This window comes from Petromyzon marinus, chromosome 3, assembly GCF_048934315.1.
Source record: "Petromyzon marinus isolate PM22_M1 ecotype Great Lakes invasive population chromosome 3, UKy_Petmar_22M1.pri1.0, whole genome shotgun sequence".
NCBI classification, from domain to species: Eukaryota; Metazoa; Chordata; class Hyperoartia; order Petromyzontiformes; family Petromyzontidae; genus Petromyzon; species Petromyzon marinus.
In genome coordinates this window covers 7,894,311-7,915,816 of record NC_133669.1, presented here as the reverse complement: position 1 = coordinate 7,915,816, position 21,506 = coordinate 7,894,311, and the positions used below count along the sequence as shown (strand labels likewise).

At 48.6% G+C, this 21,506-nt stretch overlaps 2 protein-coding genes across 15 annotated transcripts in view; both read left to right on the top strand.

Moving 5' to 3' along the window:
- The first annotated feature begins 1,340 nt into the window (after positions 1-1,340).
- LOC116953000 (enoyl-[acyl-carrier-protein] reductase, mitochondrial-like) lies at positions 1,341-14,074 on the top strand. 3 transcript variants are annotated; one of them, XM_032972808.2, is made up of 11 exons: positions 1,341-1,427; positions 3,618-3,844; positions 5,290-5,387; positions 5,833-5,964; positions 6,448-6,591; positions 6,919-7,021; positions 7,384-7,486; positions 7,934-8,007; positions 9,318-9,378; positions 9,939-10,011; positions 10,962-14,074. In XM_032972808.2, exons 2-11 carry the CDS (start codon positions 3,675-3,677, stop codon positions 11,123-11,125), a joined length of 1,122 nt encoding a protein of 373 aa, XP_032828699.1. In that variant the 5' UTR covers positions 1,341-1,427; positions 3,618-3,674; the 3' UTR covers positions 11,126-14,074. The 3 variants fall into 3 exon arrangements, with proteins under 3 accessions (XP_032828699.1, XP_032828691.1, XP_075929658.1); XM_032972800.2 differs by having other exon boundaries at positions 1,341-1,470; XM_076073543.1 differs by lacking the exon at positions 1,341-1,427 and adding an exon at positions 1,776-1,790.
- Positions 14,075-17,093: 3,019 nt separating this feature from the next.
- LOC116952925 (lethal(3)malignant brain tumor-like protein 4) overlaps positions 17,094-21,506 on the top strand; it is a 32,473-nt gene continuing 28,060 nt past the window's right edge. For 7 of the 12 annotated variants that reach the window (XM_032972780.2, XM_032972762.2, XM_032972753.2 and 4 more), the window contains exon 1: positions 17,095-17,318. The gene's annotated coding sequence lies outside the window, so the exon portion shown is untranslated. Of the gene's footprint in view, positions 17,319-21,506 lie in introns of all 12 variants that reach the window. The other 5 variants (XM_076073501.1, XM_076073490.1, XM_076073500.1 and 2 more) reach the window with 1 other exon arrangement.

Sequence of the window (21,506 nt, the reverse complement as noted above, 5' to 3'; positions counted from 1 at the left end):
TTCGCACCGTACGTAGACAACATTGGTAATCGGAGATACCAGAGCAATGTCGTATATTTTATAGATTGCAATACACGTACGTAACAAACAAGTGGAACTAAATGTTATTGTTGAGAAAGTAACACATTCAGTAATCGATGGAATATTATCTCTTAAGGTAATGCATCTTGTATAGGTTCACCTGAACTAGGCAATGTGAATGGTTTAATTCTCAAGGATGTTTGGAAATATATTTTGAGTCTGTACCTGGTAACGATGTAAACGTTGAATGCTTAAGATGCGGATGGCAACACCCATACGGAACAATAGAGGGCGCCATTACCCTACTTTTGCTTCCGCTAATAAGGGTCCGTCCATAAATGACGTCACGCACCTAGGGTGGGGGGCAGACATTGTGACGATGTGTGACGAGGGGGAGGGGGGGTTTGAGAAATGTGACGTCACATAAAAATGCGCAACTTTAAATAGCTGCAGATAACACGTTCTACTTAATTAAATAGACTTTTAATAAATGTTTTATCCTGCAACATCAGAGTGCAGCGCTACATTAAATACGCACTACAATGAGAATAGTTTAAAGCGATTTTAAGCATGTTTTATATTTTTGGGGGGGGGGCAGAGCTTTGTGACGTCATATTTGAGGGGGGGGGGTGTCTGACTTTTTGTGACGCCGTGTGACGAGGGGGGGGGGTCAAAAATCGTCCAAAATCGCGTGACGTCATTTATGGACGGCCCCTAAAGCAGCAGCAACAACAACAACACGTTGGTCAGTTTGCGAGTTGATTAATGCGCATCCGGCGCAGTGCAACGTTCGCTGATGGACTTTGCAGCACCGCCCTCTGCTGGCCGCCGCAGACAACCCCCAGGGGCCTGGCTTGGCACCGATGTGTGGGTGGCCGCCGCAGTCAGGATCGGACACATTTTCAGGCGATTTCCCCGCACCTCCCGATAACCGCGTACGCTGCGAAAGAAGTTCAACGTTACAGTGACAATCCACTGCTGGATGAGGGCCCCCCCCACAACCCCCACCCCACAACCCCACACGTGTGCGGGGCCCAAGAGAGGTTATTTGGGTTACGTGACCATACTTCACCGGGCTGGTCAGTGCGTGCTCGTGGCGCAGGAGGGGAGAGCCAACGACAATAAGAGACCGCTGCCTCTTTGACAGGGACACTGCAGCCCGCGTGCGGTGGAGTTCGCGAACGCGGTCCCCTACACCCCCCTCTGCCCCCCCCCCCCCACAATGCCCCCCCCTACAATGCCCCCCCCTCCACCCCACGGTGCCATCCCCCCCCTTACACCTCCCCCCCGTTCCCCCGGCTCCGGCCCCCTACGCCCCGCCCCTCCAGCTCGCGCTGCCACGTGAGGCGCGCGCACGTGGGCGAGCGCGTGGACAGTGCCGTGTACAGTGCGGTGTGATTTTGACGGTGCGTGCAGTCGGCGTCTTCGAGAGAGGAAGAGAGAAGTGAGGTGAGGGAGGGGTGAGAGGGGTGAGGGTGAGAGAGAGAGAGAGGGGTGAGAGGGAGGGAGGGAGAGGAGAGAGAGGGGTGAGAGGGAGGGAGAGAGAGAAGTGAGGTGAGGGTGAGAGAGGGGTGAGGGAGAGAGAAGTGAGGTGAGGGTGAGAGAGAGGGAGGGAGAGAGAGGGGTGAGAGGGAGGGAGAAGTGAGGTGAGGGTGAGAGGGAGGGAGAGAGAAGTGAGGTGAGGGTGAGAGAGGAGAGAGAGGGGTGAGAGGGAGGGAGAGAGAGAAGTGAGGTGAGGGTGAGAGGAGGGTGAGGGAGAGAGAAGTGAGGTGAGGGTGAGAGAGGAGAGAGAGGGGTGAGGGAGAGAGAAGTAAGGTGAGGGTGAGAGAGGAGAGAGAGAGAAGTAAGGTGAGGGTGAGAGATGGGTGAGAGAGAGAGAGGGACAGATAAGTGAGAGGTGAGGGTGAGATTGAACAGCGCCTGCGTCCGGTACTCACATTCACACTTTAGACACCCCACTCCGGCCGCACCGTTCCACTCCGAACTCAACGTCGCTCACTCACGTTCACTTTACCCACACACAGACACGCACGCGCTGAGCACCAGCAGGTCGCTGTGAACCCCCCAATCTAACATTAGCCACAGCACTGCCCTTCGTACAGTTCCCATCTCGCACATCACCGTCGGTTTACCCGACGACCTGAACGCCAGCACCACGGGGGGCTGGGGGCGACCTAAGGACCGAGTCGTGACGTGATGCTATCAAGGACCACCGTATCTTACGTATCCACGCGCATTGCGACTCTATTATTGCCTTTAAAAAAAACACGAATTCGAAAAAAAAGTCTCTTCCTGTTATTTTGGTTGTCGATCCCTGCACTCGCCCTACCAACTATGCATGTTGAACTTCTTTCGCACCCTTATTATCGTTAACTATACTACTATAATACTAACCGGAGTGCTAACCTTGCATCTAACCCTAGTATGAATCCTCGTCCGATCCGCACTAACACCATAACCCAAACACCAATCCCTTGCCTTTCACTCACCATTTATTAACTCTTGCTCCTAAGCCAGTTAATTAAACCTCAGCCCCAACCAAATCAGACCATAGCCCTACTTATAACCCTTCCCACAATACTAAACTATATCGTAACCATACCCGTAGCCCTAACAATATTAGTCCACCAGATACAGGGGCGGGTAAGCATTTCCTTATACTGGTAGGAACCTCCTGGTTACACCAGCCCACGGAGGCTTATTGTGTCCGTCCGTCCGTCGTGCATCCAAAAATGGAAGGGGTGGGGCTGGGTGGAGAGGGGATGGTGGGGAGGGGCTGGGTGGGGAGGGGCTGGGTGGGGAGGGGCTGGTCACCCCGTGGTGCCCTTATAAAACTCAACGTTTAACCTACTCACGCCGGCTTATGCCCGTCCTCACAGTCGGGCATATTGTGTGGAATACACCACGTGGTGCCGCCGTTGACCCTGGCCATTGACCGAGCAACCCAACGTTCCTACCAGCTCCCTCCGCAGGAATGTGTTTGAGGGCCGAACATCATTTTCCATATCACTGGAGATTCACACGTTAACACACATTCGCATTCTGCAATAATGCGGAAAATAATTCCTCGGCAACTGGGCGTGTGAATATTAGAAACAAGAGTCGTGGCCAAGTCGAATCTATGCCCCTCGAGTAACTAGTCAGTGCCGCTACGACGCTTTCAGTGACGGGGGTCTATTCAAATTCTGCTTACAAACAAGGTTCGGGAGGATCGAGGACCTCGAGCTGCTATGCTCCCTGCCGTTTGAACTCTGTCCCAGGTTATATCGGAAATGCAGGCGCAGGCACAGGCAAGGCAAAGTATTTTTTTTAATGTTTGTGCATTAGCTTATCCTTGAGCTGGATTGATTGGCCAGTAATATTTTATTCATTATTATAGGCATAGTTTTTATTGCATGGATGCTCTGTGAGAATATTACTGAATACAATAGCAACTGTATTGTTTCAGAGTAACAGGGCTTCCAAGTGTGCCGTGGACCGTATGAAATGAAGTCACGGGGCCGTGTCCAGTCCCGCGGGCTCTAGGTTCCTTAATTATTGATTTAGATGCCGTTTAACTCTCCTTGTGTCACTTGTGTGTTGTGCTCTCCACACAGAATCTCCCTACTGTGGTCGGCTCAGCTGGCCACTGACGGATTCCCCAGGCCAGCACCATGCCGGGGCTGCTGGGCGTGGCGACGCTGCGAGCGGCACCTCGTCTCGGTGGCGGGGTTCGTGCCGCTCTGGGGGGCTCTCCCCCCTGGGGGTGCAATCTCCCCCGACGAGGTCACACGGCTTCCTGCCTGGTGTACGCGGAGCACGGGGAACCGGCCAAAGTTGTGAAGTGCGTCACGTTTTCGCTCGCGTTACGCCACGAGCGGGATGTTGCGAGCGTCGGTTAATGGGGACGGACATTGGAGTGGTCTCCACAAGTCTGGCAACCAAGGAGAGGAGAAGACCTAAGACCTTAAAACCCATCTTTTCTCCCGAGCCCATCCTACTGCTACTTCCTGCCCCAACGCCCCATCTACGACCAGGCCTACCCCAACCCCTCCTTAACCACTCCCACCTGTCCTCCTTTCACGATAACCACATCAGCACTTTTAATAACCCCGCTGCGTATTTGAACCACTATCTAATGTGCAAATTTATAATTGTTGCAAAACGCCTTGGAATAAGGTGCTGTATACATCTATATAAGATAAGATTAGACCAGATGTTGGTGGAGACCGTAGAGGGCAGGTCTTGGAGATCGTGTAGGTAATCTGCAGAAGCTGCGGGATCTGGTGGAGGGTAGAAAGCATTGGGGAGGTATGGTGGCATTCTCGGCTTTGGCCACGGTGACATGTTGATCTTTATGATTTGGATTTAGAAGCCTCTGGGCAATTCACCCCAAATGCCCTGAATCTCGTCAGATCTCAGAAGCCAAGCTGTTTTGAACCTAGATGGTGCTTGGACGTGTGGCGACCGTGCGTAAAAACACGTTGTTATAAAGGGGCTGAGTTGGAAGCAGGGAGCTGTGCAGCAAAATCCATTGTATTGTACTTCTACGCTCCAACGTCTGTGCTGCCCACCTTCAACCAACATTGGGCAGCGTGATAAAATATGGTGAAGTAACCTCCATAGTCCACACGGCGTGGGACGGCCTTCATCCAGTAGTGGATTGACAACAGGGCTGTGTGGGTAAATGGTTACTGCCCTTTTGATGTGGTAGGCAAGTCCTAGACGTGGGTTATTGACAAACTACTTAATTATTGGTTGTAATGTGTGATGAATGCATCTCACCCAGAGAATAGTATCTCAAAATCCCCAAGATGGCTCAAAAACGTGCATGGACTGCCATTTCCTGGTCAACTCGTGGCCACCTCAAAGTCTCCCTGGGAATGCCATAGCGCACGATGAGATGAGTGCGATCCACCAACCCCAACTCGAAAGCGTAGAATAATACTTTCATTCCACAACGCGATACATTCATTATATGAGAACTAAATTCTCCGTACAGCCACTACCAAGCAAATGTAAACCTTACTACCAAGCAAAATTTTAAATAAATAAACACATTTAGAAATGGCAACAAAACAAAAAGCACAAATAACAAAAAAGTCATCACCAAAAAGAAATTAGTCCATGAGGTCTACACAACTTTCCAACCAAGCCAGGAAACGTTCACAGGAGGGATGGAGGAGTGGGGCTGGGATCTATCGACTCGTGCTTTAGAACCCTGTTCAGCGGCGCCAGAGCCCAGCATCCCTCGAGTCTCCTGGGTCTCGTTTTCTCGTGACGTGACAGGATGGAGGAGCAGCTGCTGCCCCCCGTTGGCGAGAGGGAGGTGCTGATCCGCATGCTCGCTGCTCCCATTAACCCCGCCGACATCAACATGCTGCAGGGTGAGAGGGGCAGCAAGTGCGCGGACATCGCTCTCTTGAACAGAATGTCACATTTCGATTCGATGGTTTTGTAAAAAACTATGCACTTTGCTTACCAATTTGCATTTTACCGAAGGTCACAACGAGAGGTCGAGAGATTCTGGTTGATATAAAAGCATTTGTAGATAATTTGTAGTTGAATAAGATGTGGATAAATATATATGCCATGCGTTCCTCCAACATGTACAGTACCTCTAAATGTTTAGCAAATTTGTTGTAGATAAACCTTCACGTTGCTCATTTATCCTGTGCCCAACTTTGCAGTCTTCCTGATGAAGTTCTTATACCGTTTACTGTGGGAGAAACTAAAGAGATGAATTCCTCGTTAAAGAACACGGGCGGCGAGCAGTCGGGTTCAGTGAGTGTGTGTCGCGTGCGTGTGTGCGTGCGTGTGCTCATGTGGCAGGGAAGTACGGGATCCAGCCCCCGTTGCCGGCCATCGGGGGGAACGAGGGTGTGGGGCAGGTGGAGGAGGTGGGGTCAAAAGTCACGAAGGTCAAACCAGGCGATTGGGTCCTCCCGGTGGGCTCAGTGTTTGGTGAGTCAGAGCACAGTCATGTCAAACTATGTGTGTGTGTGTGTTGTGTGTGCGTGCGTGAAATGCTGGCAGTGTGCTATGAATTAGAGCATGCTGGGCTGTGTGGTATAAGTTTGTGCAGGATGGGTGGTGTGTCTGCATGTCTTTTGCTGTGTATGGGGAGCGGTGGTGCAATGGTTAGCGCACCGCACGCACTTATCTGATGACCCACGTTCAATCCCCACTCATGACCAATAACAGTGGGGAATATTTGAACCGGTCCTAGGCCTCCCGTAGATGATTGACTCCTTCAACAAGTACCTGGTGCAGTGTGTAAACATCATCACTGGTGCGGTGTGTAAACATCGTGCTGTTGGCCACCCACCCCCTCGTGTGTCGTGCCCGCCCTGATAGGTGCTTGCCAACAGCACTTGTCCCCAACAGTCTGTTAAAGGCTATACGGGAATGGGGGGGGGTGGTGTCGGTGTCTTTGTGTTCGTGTAGGCACGTGGAGGACGGCTGGCGTGTGCTCCGAGGATGCCATGGTGACGGTGCCACGTGACCTGCCGCTGCTGTCCGCCGCCACCATTCACGTGAACCCGGCAACGGCGTACTGCATGCTGCACGACTTCACTCCGCTAAAACCAGGCACCACTCACAACGGCACCGTCACTCTCCTGTCATTGACACCATCACCGGCACCGTCATTCCCTCTACTTTCAATAGCACTGGGATTAGCACCGCCACTCACCATCTTGTCATTGGCACCATCATTGGCACTGTCACTGGCTCTCCTCTCATTGTCACTGGCACTCTTGTCATTGGCACTGGCTTTGTTCGTTTAGTTGACACTCATTTAACTGACACGTGTCACTGACATTGTAATAGTCACTGTCAGTCACAACTCTTACATTGGCACTGCCATGGACACTTTCACTGGCATTGCCATTCGCACTATCTGCGCTTTGCGCGCAGGCGATGTGGTGATCCAGAATGGGGCGAACAGCGCGGTGGGGCAGGCGGTGATCCAGATCGCGGCCTCCATGGGCGTAAGAACGGTTAACATCGTCCGAGACAGGTGAGCTCACCACCTCACATCGAACACCACAACCTCGCCACGCTGCAACACACCCCTCCCTCCCTCCCTCCCACCCCACCCACTGACCCCGTCTTCCCGTGTCCCGGCTGGATGTTGCCTGTGTCTCTAGTTGAAGTTGCTCCACCATGCCTGACTCCCTTCCTCCTGTTGCTCACCCACTCACTCGCCCACAAAATTCGCTCACCCACCCCGCTCGCTTGACGACTCGCCCGCTCGCCCACCCGCTCCGCTGGTTGTTTGACCACCCACTCGCCCACCTGCTCGCCCACCCACCCACCCACTCACCCACTCATCCGCTCGCCCACCCACCCACCCACCAACCCGCTCGCGAACCTGGCCAGGCCGGAGCTGGGGAAATTGGTGGAGAAGCTGAAGGCGATGGGCGCAGACTTCGTTCTCACTGAGGAGGAGCTCAGGAAGGTGGAGGCCAAGGAGCTGTGGAAGGTGGGGGAGGTGTCCTGATAAAACTGCTCGAGGGTTTGTGTGAGTGCAAATTCCTTATAGTGGGTTAACAACTACTAGACAACAATCGTGAAGGAGTGCGTGAAGCGATAGTGAAGTGCTTGGCACACTGCGCTACAAACCACAATATGGCCGAATGTGGTCCTGGCCACGCCACCTCTCGTGCATGTCGGCCTTCACAGGTGCTCACAACCGGCACTTGCCCCAACAGCCTACGTAAGCTATAATGGGCGTCTTTGTCTTATTTTTTGTATGGGTACATGAGTGTGTGTGTGAATGTCTTTGTAACTGTTATTTTAACTACCTGCATGAGAACGTTCAGCATCTAGTGTGACTCCTGTGTTAAACATTGTGAGTATCGGGCTCAGTGCCCTGACGCTGTAACCCCCGTCACCGTTGAATTGTCCCCGCCCGTGCTTTTCTGAGCAGAAGCTCCCCAAGCCTCGACTTGCGTTCAACTGCGTCGGAGGGAAGAGCGCCACGGAGCTTCTTCGCAATATCGAGTGAGCGACGAGCCTCAAGACCCATAGACACCACGTACCCTTACGTAGAGACACATAGACACACCGATCGAATTTTAATACGAACCACCGCCATCTTTTGGCTTAAAATTCAAGAAAAAAAAGTGTGTCCTTCAATCTCGAGAATATGGCACAACATCGAGAGATCATTGCGGATAACGGCGCTGATGTCACCGCGCCTCGCCGTCGACACTCAGCCTCACCGTGTCCCGATTGAGCTTTGAGAGACAGCCACCAATATCGGTACCCGTGTCTTATCTGCACAGACGTTGATATCTGAGCCAGAAAGGGAAACCGTATTTCGGCAGCGTGTCATTGCAAGGTCAACGTTAAAAGACATCGGTGGGCAGATAGGTGTTTTCTGGAAGTTATTAAAATTCATAATTTATTTTTGGGCTAGGCTACGTAATCATCCGACCAGATGTGTCTCGAAAGACCCTCTACCACACCGAACATAGCCACACAATATATATGTTGAACTTCTTTCGCACCGTACGTAGCCAAGCGTACTAATCGGAGATACTAAACAAGTTATATTGTCACACGTACAAGTGTTCAATGCACCAATTAATGTTGTTTCGGCTCGCCGGTAAAGTTGAAGAGCAGTTCCTACAAATAATATTAGCAATTCCCTTTTATGTGTCGCTTGAAACTACGCAAAGCGTCTTCAGGAAAAATCAAGGAAGTCAGGTGGATTGAGGGCGACCGAAGCAACACCAGGTGATGAAGTGACACGCAGTCAAACTCGAATAATTTTGAATTATTAATTTTAAGCAAATCGGCAGATGCCTAAAAACGAAGTGAACTTCAGACATTGTTTGAGCAGGATGTTTTTGATGGATTGCATAGCTTCGACAGATGCGTTCAGATATGTGAATGTTGTAGCTGATGAGTAAATGGGTGAGATGTTAATGGGTGAGGTGTATGAGTAATGTAGCTGAAAAGTAAATGGGTGATATGTGTGAATGGCTTAGATATGTGAATGGGTAAGGTGTGTGAATGGTTGATGTGTGTGATTGCTGTAGCCGGTGAGTGAATGTGTGAATGGGTGAGATGAGTGAATTGTTGGAATATGTAAATGTTGTAGCTTATGAGTAAATGGGTGAGATGTTAATGTGAGTGTGTGCATGATGCAGCTGACAAGCGAACGGTTGAGACGTGTGAATGGATGAGGCATGTGAATGGGTGAGGCGTGTGAACGGGTTGGCTGAGATGATGTTCGAGCGCTGTAGCTGGCGAGTGATTGCGTGCGATTTCACCGCTTGTGTCACACGACCCCCGTGCCGTGACAGGCGATCTGGCACCATGGTGACGTATGGAGGGATGTCGAGGCAGCCCGTCATCATCCCCACGGCAAGGGCCTTGCGGACCCACACAGTGTCAACGCTGACATTGTCCGCCAGTGACACAGTCCACCTTTAACTTTCTGCCACTTGCACATTCTCCTGCCAAAGACAAGATCCCCCCCCCACCCGTATAGCCTTGACAGACTGTTGGGGCAAGTGCTGTTAGCGAGTATCACCTATGAAGGCCTGTATGGCACACAAAGGGGGAGAGTGGCTAGCACCACGCCCGGCCGCCTTTGTCTCCCCAAAAGCGATGTTTACACACTGCACCGGGTACTCATTCTGCTGCCACTCACACTTGTCACTTGCACTGTCAGGGTGGGCAGTGTGAGTGCAACAGTCTGCCACTCGTGTTATCCCACCCTCACATTGTCGACCAGTGACACAGTCCCACTTTTAACGCTATGAATTAAATGTAGAACCTTGTGGTGCGAAGATTGTTACATCTTTTCATCTTGCTACAAATTTCCCCGTCTCCGCTGCAATAGGCGACTGTATTCAGCAGTTAAATGACGTCTCTGTCATAGCGCCCTCAGGTCTCTGCTTGTATCCGTTTCTCTCCCACAGAGTGCGCTCATCTTTAATGACATCAAGGTGCTGGGATTCTGGATGACCCAATGGAAACGGCATTATGCTCAGGGTGAGGTTAAAGGACGGTGCAGCCAAAATAAACGATAATTTTATTCTGCATGTGTACACTTACACCACATTTTATCAATCCACTGCTGGATGAGGGCCTCACCACACCATAACGTCACCATACTGGTCAATGCGGATTGGTGAAGGCGGGGAGCAAGGACTTGGTGGCATCGAAGTACGGTACTGTCGTGGGCTCAACTGCACTGCCCTCTGCTGCTCACAGCATTGTCCTGCAGCCTGTTATGCATTGTGGTCACCCAATTCAAGAATTTCGCAGGCTCAACCTTAGCATTGTTTTGATTATATATGTTATATTCATATTGTACGCTAGTGTTGAGGCTGTGTGTATTTGTGTGCGGATCTATGTGTACATTATTCTATATACGTGTGTATCTGCGAGTGTGTATTTGTGTGTGGATCTATGTGTACATTATTCTATATACGTGTGTATCTGCGAGTGTGTATTTGTGTGTGGATCTATGTGTACATTATTCTATATATGTGTGTATCTGCGAGTGTGTATCTATGTGTACATTATTCTATATATGTGTGTATCTGCGAGTGTGTATTTGTGTGTGGATCTATGTGTACATTGTTCTATATATGTGTGTATCTGCAAGTGTGTATTTGTGGGGAGTGGTGGCACAGCTTCGAGCGCGCTGCGGTACGAACCCGGCAACCGGAGCACTATTTCCGCTCACGGCTAACACCAGTGAGGAATATCTGAACCGGTTATGGGCCTCCCCTAGATTGACTCGGACACAAATGAGTACCTGACACGGTGTGTAAACATCACCACAGGGAAGACAAAGGCAGCCGGGCGTGATGCTGGCCACCCACCCGCTTATTCACCGTGCCAGCCTTCATAGGTGCTACTTGCTAACAGCACTTGCCCCATCAGTATGTTACGGCTATACGAGGATCTTTGTCTTTGTGTGTGCGTGAAAGCAGACGGTGAGCGGCAGGCACGCATGCTGTCGGAGCTCTGCAGCCTGGCACGCGTGGGGAAGCTGACCGCCCCCATGTGTAACGAGGTCCCTTTCCACGACTTTCAAGTTGCTCTAGAGGCCGCGGTGAAGCCCTTTCTGTCAGAGAAACAGATCCTGGTCATGTGACCCCTCCCCAAAACATATGCCGCCCCTTTCACACGCCAAGTTGCCAAGACGCGGCTGAAGGTTTTCCCAGCCAGTTTCTAAGTCACATTGAGGTCATAGTGTCGCCCTGCTTGATCAAGCAACAGTGCAGACCTGAACCAGTTAAAAATGTCACATTTCCATGTTAGAGCCAGTCTATTCATGATATTGCAGTGGAATAAATGTTATGGACCCCGAATAAATCGTGAGTAAGGGTGATCTATATGCAGAGCCACCTGGCCCAAATACAGAAATTAGTCCAGGGCGAAAATGGGAAATGAACTTGAGCCCTGCTAAACTGTTTGAAGTTGTACGTCGTTAACGTGGCTAGGTGACTTGGTGAGTTCGTGAAGTACATGTCGGAGAGCTGGGCTGACACTGCAGAGACGCCGAGTTGAAATCCAGGATTCAGCCATCCACGTATAAACCAGGTTCTCAGGTGTAGCCAGTTGATGGTCTCCACGCAGTCACCAGTACATTTACAAACAGCACTTTTGTCAGTCCACTTTTGGATGAGGACCCCCTCATTTGATCATACTTTACCACACCGATTTGGTTTCCAAATCGTAGTAATCTTGATTCTTTGTTTAAACATTTGGGTTTGACTGCCATGTGACGATAATTTGTATAACACGGCACGTGGAAAAGTGCAATATGCCTTGGTGTGTGGATGAGGGTAATGTGAATGAATTTCAGCAGTACTGTAATATCTACGTCCACGGGCCGTTCTCTGAATGAACCCTTTTTCATAACGATGCCGATTGCACACGTAATTTTATATTTTGCCATGCAACACTCCACATGGCAACCACTGAGTGTGGGTAAGCCCCTATAGACCTGAGAACAGACACATTAGTGATGTCATCTTGTTTAGAATCACTCCCTGACTTAATGTGAAGCTACGCCCGCTCATTGTGAGAGTTGCAAATGGAAATATATTCGTTGTATAGCATTCCAGTTTATCAATGCCATAATTATAATGCAGTAAAAAATTATTAATGATACAAACAACAGAAATTGTACACTGTCTTGATGTGCCATAAGTCACACTGGCGTAAATTGTTTTTGATACAATAAACATAAGATATACTTCCACAGTACAGTGGTTAGCACACTGGACTATGAATAATGGGTGATACATAATTTACATATAAATAGCAAAATTCACAAATATACTCTCGCGCACATGAATTGATGAATGTATCTTCGTGATCTTAATCGGTTGTAATCGATGCGTCGTCGCGTCTCCAACGGACGCTGCCGCAGTGGTGTAACAGCACGACGCTGGACTTGCAAAGTAGAGGTTGCCGGTTCGATTCCATATCCCGACGCAGTTGTCGAAACAGTGGTGGGAGTTTCTTGAATTCCCCCGCTTGTGGCCACCCAGCGATATATAATTGGGTACACCACAGTCGATCGGCAGGCAGCGTGTGGTGGGATAAAGTGTGGGTTACTCCCACCTCTTGCAAGATAAAGTGTGGGTTACTCCCACCTCTTGCAAGACGTCCGGCCAGCGTTTAAAATTGTAGGACTAAAATACCGTCAAGAGCAGGGCTTCTCAAACTTTTTTTTGCCTGTGGACCCCACTCAGCCGATGCAAACATTTCCGCGGACCACACAGCCCCCCACCTCTGGTGACAAAACACATTCACTTCTCTCTAAATACCACGAATACAAAATCTCCATATACAGTATATAAAAGGCAAAGTTGTGATTATGTGTGTCTGTTCAAAATGTTTAGCGTACTTCCCGACATGCAACAACCTTGAAATTTGCCATGTGGGTACTTTCCAGACTGTACACCATGCAAAAATTATAAAAATACACTTGGGGGGAGCTCAATAATGCATATGTTTTGCACGGCAAGTGAGCTGTGACGTCAAATCTGTCATGTGACCCGCGCATGTGGAAGCCTAACGCATTGTAGTGTAGTGGTTAGCACGCTGCGCTACGAACCCGGCGACCCGAATTCGATTCCCACTCACGGCCACTACCGGTGACGATTATTTGAACCGGTCCTGGGTCTCCCCTAGGTCGACTCAGCCTCAAACGAGTAACTGGTGTGGTGTATGAACATCGCCACTGGGGAGACAAAGGCGGCCGGGCGTGGTGAATCCAAGTCCCGGGTGAAGCCGGGTCGTAAAGCTAGTAATTCATATTAAGAAAACAAATATTTTTTTTTAAATGCAGGTGTAAGGTTTTACTGTTTTTAGGGGGTGGTGCATTTAGATCTTAAGCTTAGGGTAGTTTAATCAGGGTTAGTTTACCTAAACTTCATTTTTTAATTAATTATCACGAGTAAAATATCAATCGATGTCCAAAACAAAGTGTATAAACATCGTCATTATTTCCGGATCAACCTGCATTTGCACCACAGCCCCGCGGATCACTTGGAGGGATGTCGCGGACCATACTCTTGAGAACCGCTGGACTAGAGGGACTCTGCGGCGCTTCCTCTCGTGGATGCCCTTCCACCAGAAGTGGCTCATGCAAGCAAATTGCGAGGCTGCATTCGTTATTATAAACGTACACCGTGAAGCGATCTGTACACCGCATTTGCCTATTTGTTGTGATTGCACACGCCTCTATTGACGTCCAATATGTGCGCGCGTACGCACACGCGCAACCGAAGTCTCGTAGGAAATGAGACCTGATTTGTATGTGGCCCGTGGCGTGTGCGTGTGTGCGTGTTTTTTGGGGACCTGATTTATGCGCTCTGACTGTGCGCTCATTCAGTGGCGGCGTAGCCGAGCGTACAGATACAAGAAGCGCAGCCAACTCCTGCTGAAATGAGCTGCGTAAACACCTTTTCATTATCTGTCACTCACACACGCCGAGAGGCGCCTTGCTCTGAAATTGATGCATTCTTGCCGCGGATGAACAGTGATGGAGATTTTTTTGTAAATAATAAATGTGCATTATGCTCTTGAATCGTACGTATATTTTTTGTCTGTTCCTCTGGCTTATCCATGTCTGCTTTTTCTCGAGACAAATGGGTAATAAATAGGCTGTGTTGGTCATGGGGTTGTTAGACCATACTTCACCACGCTGTTCAGTGTGAGTTGGTGAACGCGGAGAGCACAGGCATGGTGGGCAGTATGAATCAGAATCTTAGACTGGAGGAATCCGATGAGCTATGAAGCTCTTTTTCACAGATGTCCAGTAGGAGTACAGCACAAGGGGTGGCTCTTGCTTCACTGCCCTTGGCTACCCACAATGCATCATTGCAGCGGCCTATAATTCTGAGGCCTGACGAGATGGGGTAAATCTCGGGTGATTTGGTCACGGGCAGGACAATCGACAGCTCTGTGGACATCTCGGAGCCTCGCTACGGCCAACAGCACCGCGTAGTTGTCAGGGCGGGCCGAGCGGAAACGCTCTTTAATATGAGCAAGGCCTGTGATCCGGCACTTCGGAAAAAAGGGGAGGTGGATCACGTCGAGATTTGTGAAACTCCCAAACTCGCGGGGCGCGCGAGGTAACCGAGGGATGTCGGTACAGGAGATGGGATCCGCTAACTCGGCTGTGTGGATTTATACAGAGTTGTTATCTGTGTAGGAGTGCAATATCTCTGGATCTACACAGAGTTTTTTTAATCTCTGTGTAGGAGTGCAATATCTCTGTTCCTACACAGAGTGTTATCTTTGTAGGAGTGGAATGTCTCTGGACCTACACAGAGTGTTATCTCTGTAGGAGTAGAATATCTCTGGACCTACACATTGGTATCTCTGTGTAGGAGTGGAATATCTCTGGACCTACACAGATTGTTATCTCTGTAGGAGTAGAATATCTCTGGACCTACACAGATTGTTATCTCTGTGTAGGAGTGGAATATCTCTGGACCTACACAGATTGTTATATCTGTAGGAGTGGAATATCTCTGGAACTACACAGTGTTATCTCTGTAGGAGTAGAATATCTCTGGACCTACACAGATTGTTATATCTGTAGGAGTGGAATATCTCTGGACCTACACAGAGTGTTATCTCTGTAGGAGTAGAATATCTCTGGGCCTACACAGATTGTTATCTCTGTGTAGGAGTGGAATATCTCTGTACCTACACAGAGTGTTATCTCTGTAGGAGTGGAATAACTCTGGACCTACACAGAATGTTATCTCTGTGTATGAGTGGAATATCTCTGGACCTACACAGAGTGTTATCTCTGTAGGAGTGGAATATCTCTGGACCTACATAGTGTGTTATCTCTGTGTAGGGAGTGGAATATCTCTGGACCTACACAGAGTGTTATCTCTGTGTAGGAGAGTGTTATCTCTGTGTAGGAGTGGAATATCTCTGGACCTACACAGCGTGTTATCTCTGTAGGAGTGAAATATCTCTGGACCTACACAGAATGTTATCTCTGTGTAGGAGTGGAATATCTCTGGACATACGCAGAATGTTATCTTGGTGTAGGGAGTGGAATATCTCTGGATCATCCGATTACCTCTAAATGGGAACATTACTCCTTGAACAGGAACTGTTTAGGGCCGACACCGCTAAGAATCCTGAGATTATGTTGGCAGTTCTCAAGTAAAGTATCGCGAGTCGGAGGTCTCAAGACTCGTCACCATTGGGTGTTTTTTTAACTTAAGGTCATTTCCAGCTCTTACGAAACGTTTAGTTTGCATGTCGTGTGATGAGCACTCCTATGGCAGGGAATGTTCGCTTACCACCCGAAGGGCCCCTTACAAGTCGTTCTGCTGTGTTATCTGTAAGAGGCGGTTCGTCTCGCTCCGCGAAGTCTGCGTTGGGAATGCCTTTCCCTCATGACGTCACGCACCTGGGGGCGGGGGGGGTCAGACATTTGTGACGATGTGTGACGAGGGGGGGGGATTGAGGGGGGGGGTGAGAAATGTGACGTCACATCAAAATGCGCAACTTTAAATAAATATAGCCAACACGTTCTTCTTAATTAAATAGACTTTTCAATAAATGTTTTCTCCTACAACATCAGAGTGCAGCGCCACATTAAATACGCACTACAATGACAATAGTTTAAAGCGAGTTGACGCATGTTTTATTTTTTTGGGGGAGGGGGGGGCAGAGCTTTGTGACGTCATATTTGAGGGGGGGTCTGACTTTTTGTGACGCCGTGTGACGAAGGGGGGGGGAGGGTCAAACATCTTCCAAAATCGCGTGACGTCATTTATGGACGGCCCCATAGCGCCAACGGATCCTGAAGACTCTCTACGAGGCTTTGAATAAATGATAGCGATAGAGAGAGAGAAAAGACGATAATACTATGTCGGTGAGCAAAGCTAGAGCAATCCGGAGGAGGGATTATAAGACCCACAGTTGTGTATATGGGGGATATGTGGATTTGAGTGGTCCAGAAAGATCTATTGTGCAGCCATGCGGTGGCTCATGGGCGGATTTAAATAACAAACAAAAAAACTCAACCCGCCCGTCAAAAACAAATACACCAAAAGGCGGCATTTCGGGAGGTGTATGGATGTAGGAATTTCTTTCGCACCGCACTTAGCCAACCTTGCTAATCGGAGGTGCGGGATGGCCCTTATTATGGCTAATTAACTATGAAAGACGATAGATCACGAGCGATGAATGAGGGCCATTGCCCGAAACGTCGCCTATATTTTTTTATTTTATTTTTAAGCCAGTGGTATTGACCAACGTGAGGTAGAGGGGGTGGGGGGAGTGAGGGGCGGGGCCGTGCGGGGGTTTGCGACTTGGGGGGCTCGGGGGGTTGAGGGGCGGGGCCGTGCGGGGGCTTGCGGGGTGGGGGGCTACGGGGGTTGAGGGGCGGGGCCGTGCGGGGTTTGCGAGGTGGGGGGGCTACGGGGGTTGAGGGGCGGGGCCGTGCGGGGTTTGCGAGGTGGGGGGCTCGGGGGGTTGCGGGGCGGGGTCGTGCGGGGGTTTGCGAGGTGGGGGGCTCGGGGGGTTGCGGGGCGGGGCTACGCGGGGGATGGGGCGGGACCACTGGGATACAAGGGGCGGGGCCGCAGGGGTTGTCCCTCCCTCCGCCATCTTGAATCGTCTCCGCCTCCGCGCGTAGCGGGAACGGGACAGCGAAACGGGGCGAAATTAATAAAGAATAACGCTAAAATAACGCGAATATAAATCTCGACAGGGTCAAGACAACGCGCAATACCCTGCAAGCACCACTCTGGGATCGCCGCGAGGCCCGGGGGCGGCTGCTGCGTAGAACCAGATTGGTGAGTTGGGGCCTGCGGGGTCGCGTGGTTAACACTTTGTGGAGGGGAGAGGGGAGGGGGGTTGGTAATATTTTCGTAAATTTATCGCGATTGAATGGACGTGTCGTGTGTGTGTTGGGCTTGGCAAACGCCGCGGCCGCGCGTGGTTTTATTTAAAATGCGCGAGCCACGCGTTTTTTTTTTTGGGGGGGGGGGGGTGGATGTAAAAAGAGATAACGCACACCCCCCCCCCCAACCAAATAAAAAAAACCGCTTTAAAGTTAAATTTTTATTGCTCGTGTTGCAGTCGAAACGTCGTGAGAATTTAATTGTTTGGTTATTTTTATTAATTTATTGCTTCCCTTGTACGTGACTTTACCGAAAGCACCAAGAATACGCTTTAAAGTTTACGTGCGAACGCTTCGTGATAGCGCTCCGGTGACGTCACTGGCCGGGGTACTTTGTAAAGCGGTGGCGTCACTGAAGCGATATAATCGATCGCTGTAATCGATCAATTTGGTTTTATTGCCGCTCCCTTCCCCTCCCCGGCCCACAATAACCATATATATATTCTCGGCTTAAAGAAAGGTCGAACGCTTGACGCGTCTGTTGGGTGCAGACACCGTTGCGGGCAACTTGGGTGGCTCGAAACAACATTCGCGTTCCACGCGTGGCATGCAACTCTGTTGGGTTATTCTCCGAATGCGACGGTGGCATTGCGCTCTGAGTTTGGAGTCCTCGCGAAAGTGAACTTTTTTGCGCTGCGCCACTTGCAGTGGTGACCTGGCGCTGGATGTGGGGCGGGGGGAGTTGGGGTCGCTGACCCGATTTCAAAAGTCTATTTGACCCCCCTTTTTTTTACGACGCTTCAGACGCGTATCGGGAAATGCGACTTGACCTCCGCGTGCCCGAGCTAGATAAGATACGAGCGGTGGCGTTTTGAATAGAATAGGTGTGATTTCAAAAAAAAAAATTACGCCGTAATTGTCAACCCATACGTTTTACCCGTATTCCTGTGCAGGGAAATTGAGTTTTTTCAGGACCGTACGGCGTACAGGCGTTTCAATACGGGCCGAAAAAAAGTGCATATTTGTATGTGTTTCTGCCTTGTGGTGGGACATTGTAGGACGAACGTTGAGATTTATAAGGGGCACGGGGAGGTGACCAATAAGGTCAGAATTGGTCTGTAATAAGGTAGGCACTGATAACGGGGTTGACATGTATGATATGCGTACCAGGTATTATAGGCTGCGCGGCTGCCCTTACGAACAGACAATGACGAAATGCCCATTGTCAGACTCCACCACGACTGTATTCGTATGCTTTCTGTTGTCGGTGCTGCGCGCCTTACAGTTTTCCACACTTGCTAGCGTGGTGAAGTATGGTCAATATAACCTCCACGACCTTCACTGCGTGAAGGTCTGCCTTCGTCAAAGAATGGATCGACACATAACGCTGTACATGTTACACATGACATACAGTATTTAAAAACACTATGTCAGACCATCTGCTCACCGATGCCTGTTACGAATAAGATATGCTAAGGTGTGTTGAGGTTTTGTTTGGGGGGCCGTCAATAAATGACGTCACGCGATTTTGGACGATTTTTGACCCCCCCCTCCCTCGTCACACGGCGTCACAAAAAGTCAGACCCCCCCCTCTCAAATATGACGTCACAAAGCTCTGCCCCCCCCCCCCCCCCAATTTTTTTAACATGCTTCAAATCGCTTTAAACTATTGTCATTGTAGTGCGTATTTAATGTGGCGCTGCACTCTGATGTAGGAGAAAACATCAAAAAGTATTTTTAATTAAGTAGAAAGTGTTGTCTATTTCTTTAAAGTTGCACATTTTGATGTGACGTCACATTTCTCAAACCCCCCCTTCTCGTCACACATCGTCACAAATATCTGACCCCCCCCCCCCTCGGTGCGTGACGTAATTTATGTACGGCCCCTTATTTATATATACTTTACTGCTTTCTCATGATAACATCACATTGTAATGGTGTAGGCCAATCAGGTGTAGGCCAATCAGGTTCAAAGACAATGCCGTATGTTATCAGAGCATGTTTGTTTGCATGTTCACCACAAAGTACGTGTGGTTGATGCGAACTTGATTACTTGCAAAAGGTAACTATTTGGTCTTTGAACATCTTAACACCTATTTTATTGCCAGAATGGGTGAAACCTATATATATTTTTATCTATCATACTTTGATACTGGATCAAAGGTCCCATTTTATCTCATTTGTATTGCAAATTTTGTAAAGCAATGTATTACAGTGTGATGTTATCAATTACCACTGCAGTGAAGATTTCATTGATTTAATGAAGATAAGTAGACAACTGAAATAAAGGTGGTGATGATCGTAGAATAATTAGGATATCAAAGCAACCCTAAGTATTCATGCATTGCAATTACAATTCTGAAAATCTTAAAAAGTTATCATGGCAACATCACAATTGTTGAATTATTACACAGTAGCCACGCTCATATATTTTTAGATGTAATAATTACATGATAGCAATATGACTCGAGAGTAATCGTCATCGTTTTGGTGCTCCGTAGTTTATCCACTGCTGGATGAAGGCCCCCCTGCCACCTCCCTGCTGTGTGCTGCGATGCCACAATCAATTTCACACGTGCACGCGAACTGGTCCTCATTGCCGCATGCCATCTCTAGTCTCATCCATCGCCCATCATCTCTTCTAAGGGGATGTTTTCTTGCCCATACTTAACATTCAATGATAATCGTTTGTTCTCATATAATAATTCTAATTTATAATGTGCATTCCATCCTAGGATCCCAATGTACAATGCATGAATAGCAGCAAACAAAAACAGAACCAGGGCAACCGACCAAACGAAAGAGGGAAGGCGAGTTTAAAGAGATGGGTTTTCAAAGCAGACCTAAGTATATCTACCGACTGATTGCCTGATTTCAAGTGGCAAAGCGTTCCATAGCTTGGGTGCCACACTACCAAAAGCCCGATCACCAAAAGAGTGCAACCTAGACCTGGGAGTGCTGAGCAGTTGGATGTCAGAAAATCTTAAAGATCTTTGTGGAATATAGAAAAATGTATTGGTTCCTGCAAGCAATGTGGGGTGATCCCTTATAAAGCCTTATAGGTTAATAGCAGTATCTCTTAAATGCACTCGGAATTTGACCGGTAGCCAAGGAATAGATAAGATGACTGGTGTAATGTGCTCACGGAATAGTGTACCTGTAAAGTCCATTAGCAGCTGCATTCTTAACAAGCTGGAGTCTGCCCACTACTTTGCTCGGTATCCCAGCCAGTAAGACGTTGCAGTAGTCGAGTCGGTATCGTTTAAAGGGTTAATTCTCTTTTTAGCTTTTGTTGCCATTATGCACTTTACAGATGAGGAAAAGTTTATTCTCCTTTAAAACGATAGATCCAGTTTACCAAATGCATGCCAACACATTCTGACAGAGAGGGCTTATGTTAATTCCGTGGAAGGTCCTGGAACACGACATGCTAATTAAACAGGATACTTATTGAAATGGTTAAGTTGGGAATTGTGGCCCTTGTACTTATTATCATCATAACAATGACATGAGTTGTTAAAGATAAATTAATTAAAATACAGTAGCAGATAGTCGTAGTAAAAATGTGGATGGTGGTACCTCAATGATAATTATATTTTTGACCATTTCAATACTGTAATGAGAGTGGCGTGAATTAAGTATTTTCCATAAATGACATTTAAAGTGTTTGCTTAAAATGTTAGTGTAATTTCACTTATTTAACTTAGCCTTGCCCCAATTTTCGAAATACATTGTTAAATGTCGTCTCTATGTGTTCAATCAAAACTAGTTACAAATATTGTGTGCACTTAAAACTACTTACAGATAGCCCACGCAAAACATGCAGTGTTGTTTGATGTGCCTCAATAGGTTTATTTCATCACCTGGTACTGGTAGGAACGAAGTTGTAAACCGAGTGTACCAGCCTGCAATAGATTAATGTGTCCGTCCGTCCCCTTTCAATACTTTAACGAAGTGAAATCTCGTGCTGTTGGGTGTAAAATCAGCAATAGACAGCGCAGAGACTTGTCCTACCAGCCCACCCTGCAGGGACCTGTTTAAATAAAGGGTACTGACTGACTTAATAGCAATAGAAAGTGTAATTAACACGAATGAGGCAGTGGGTTTTAATTTAGATTTGCTCCTCATATAAGTGATGCTG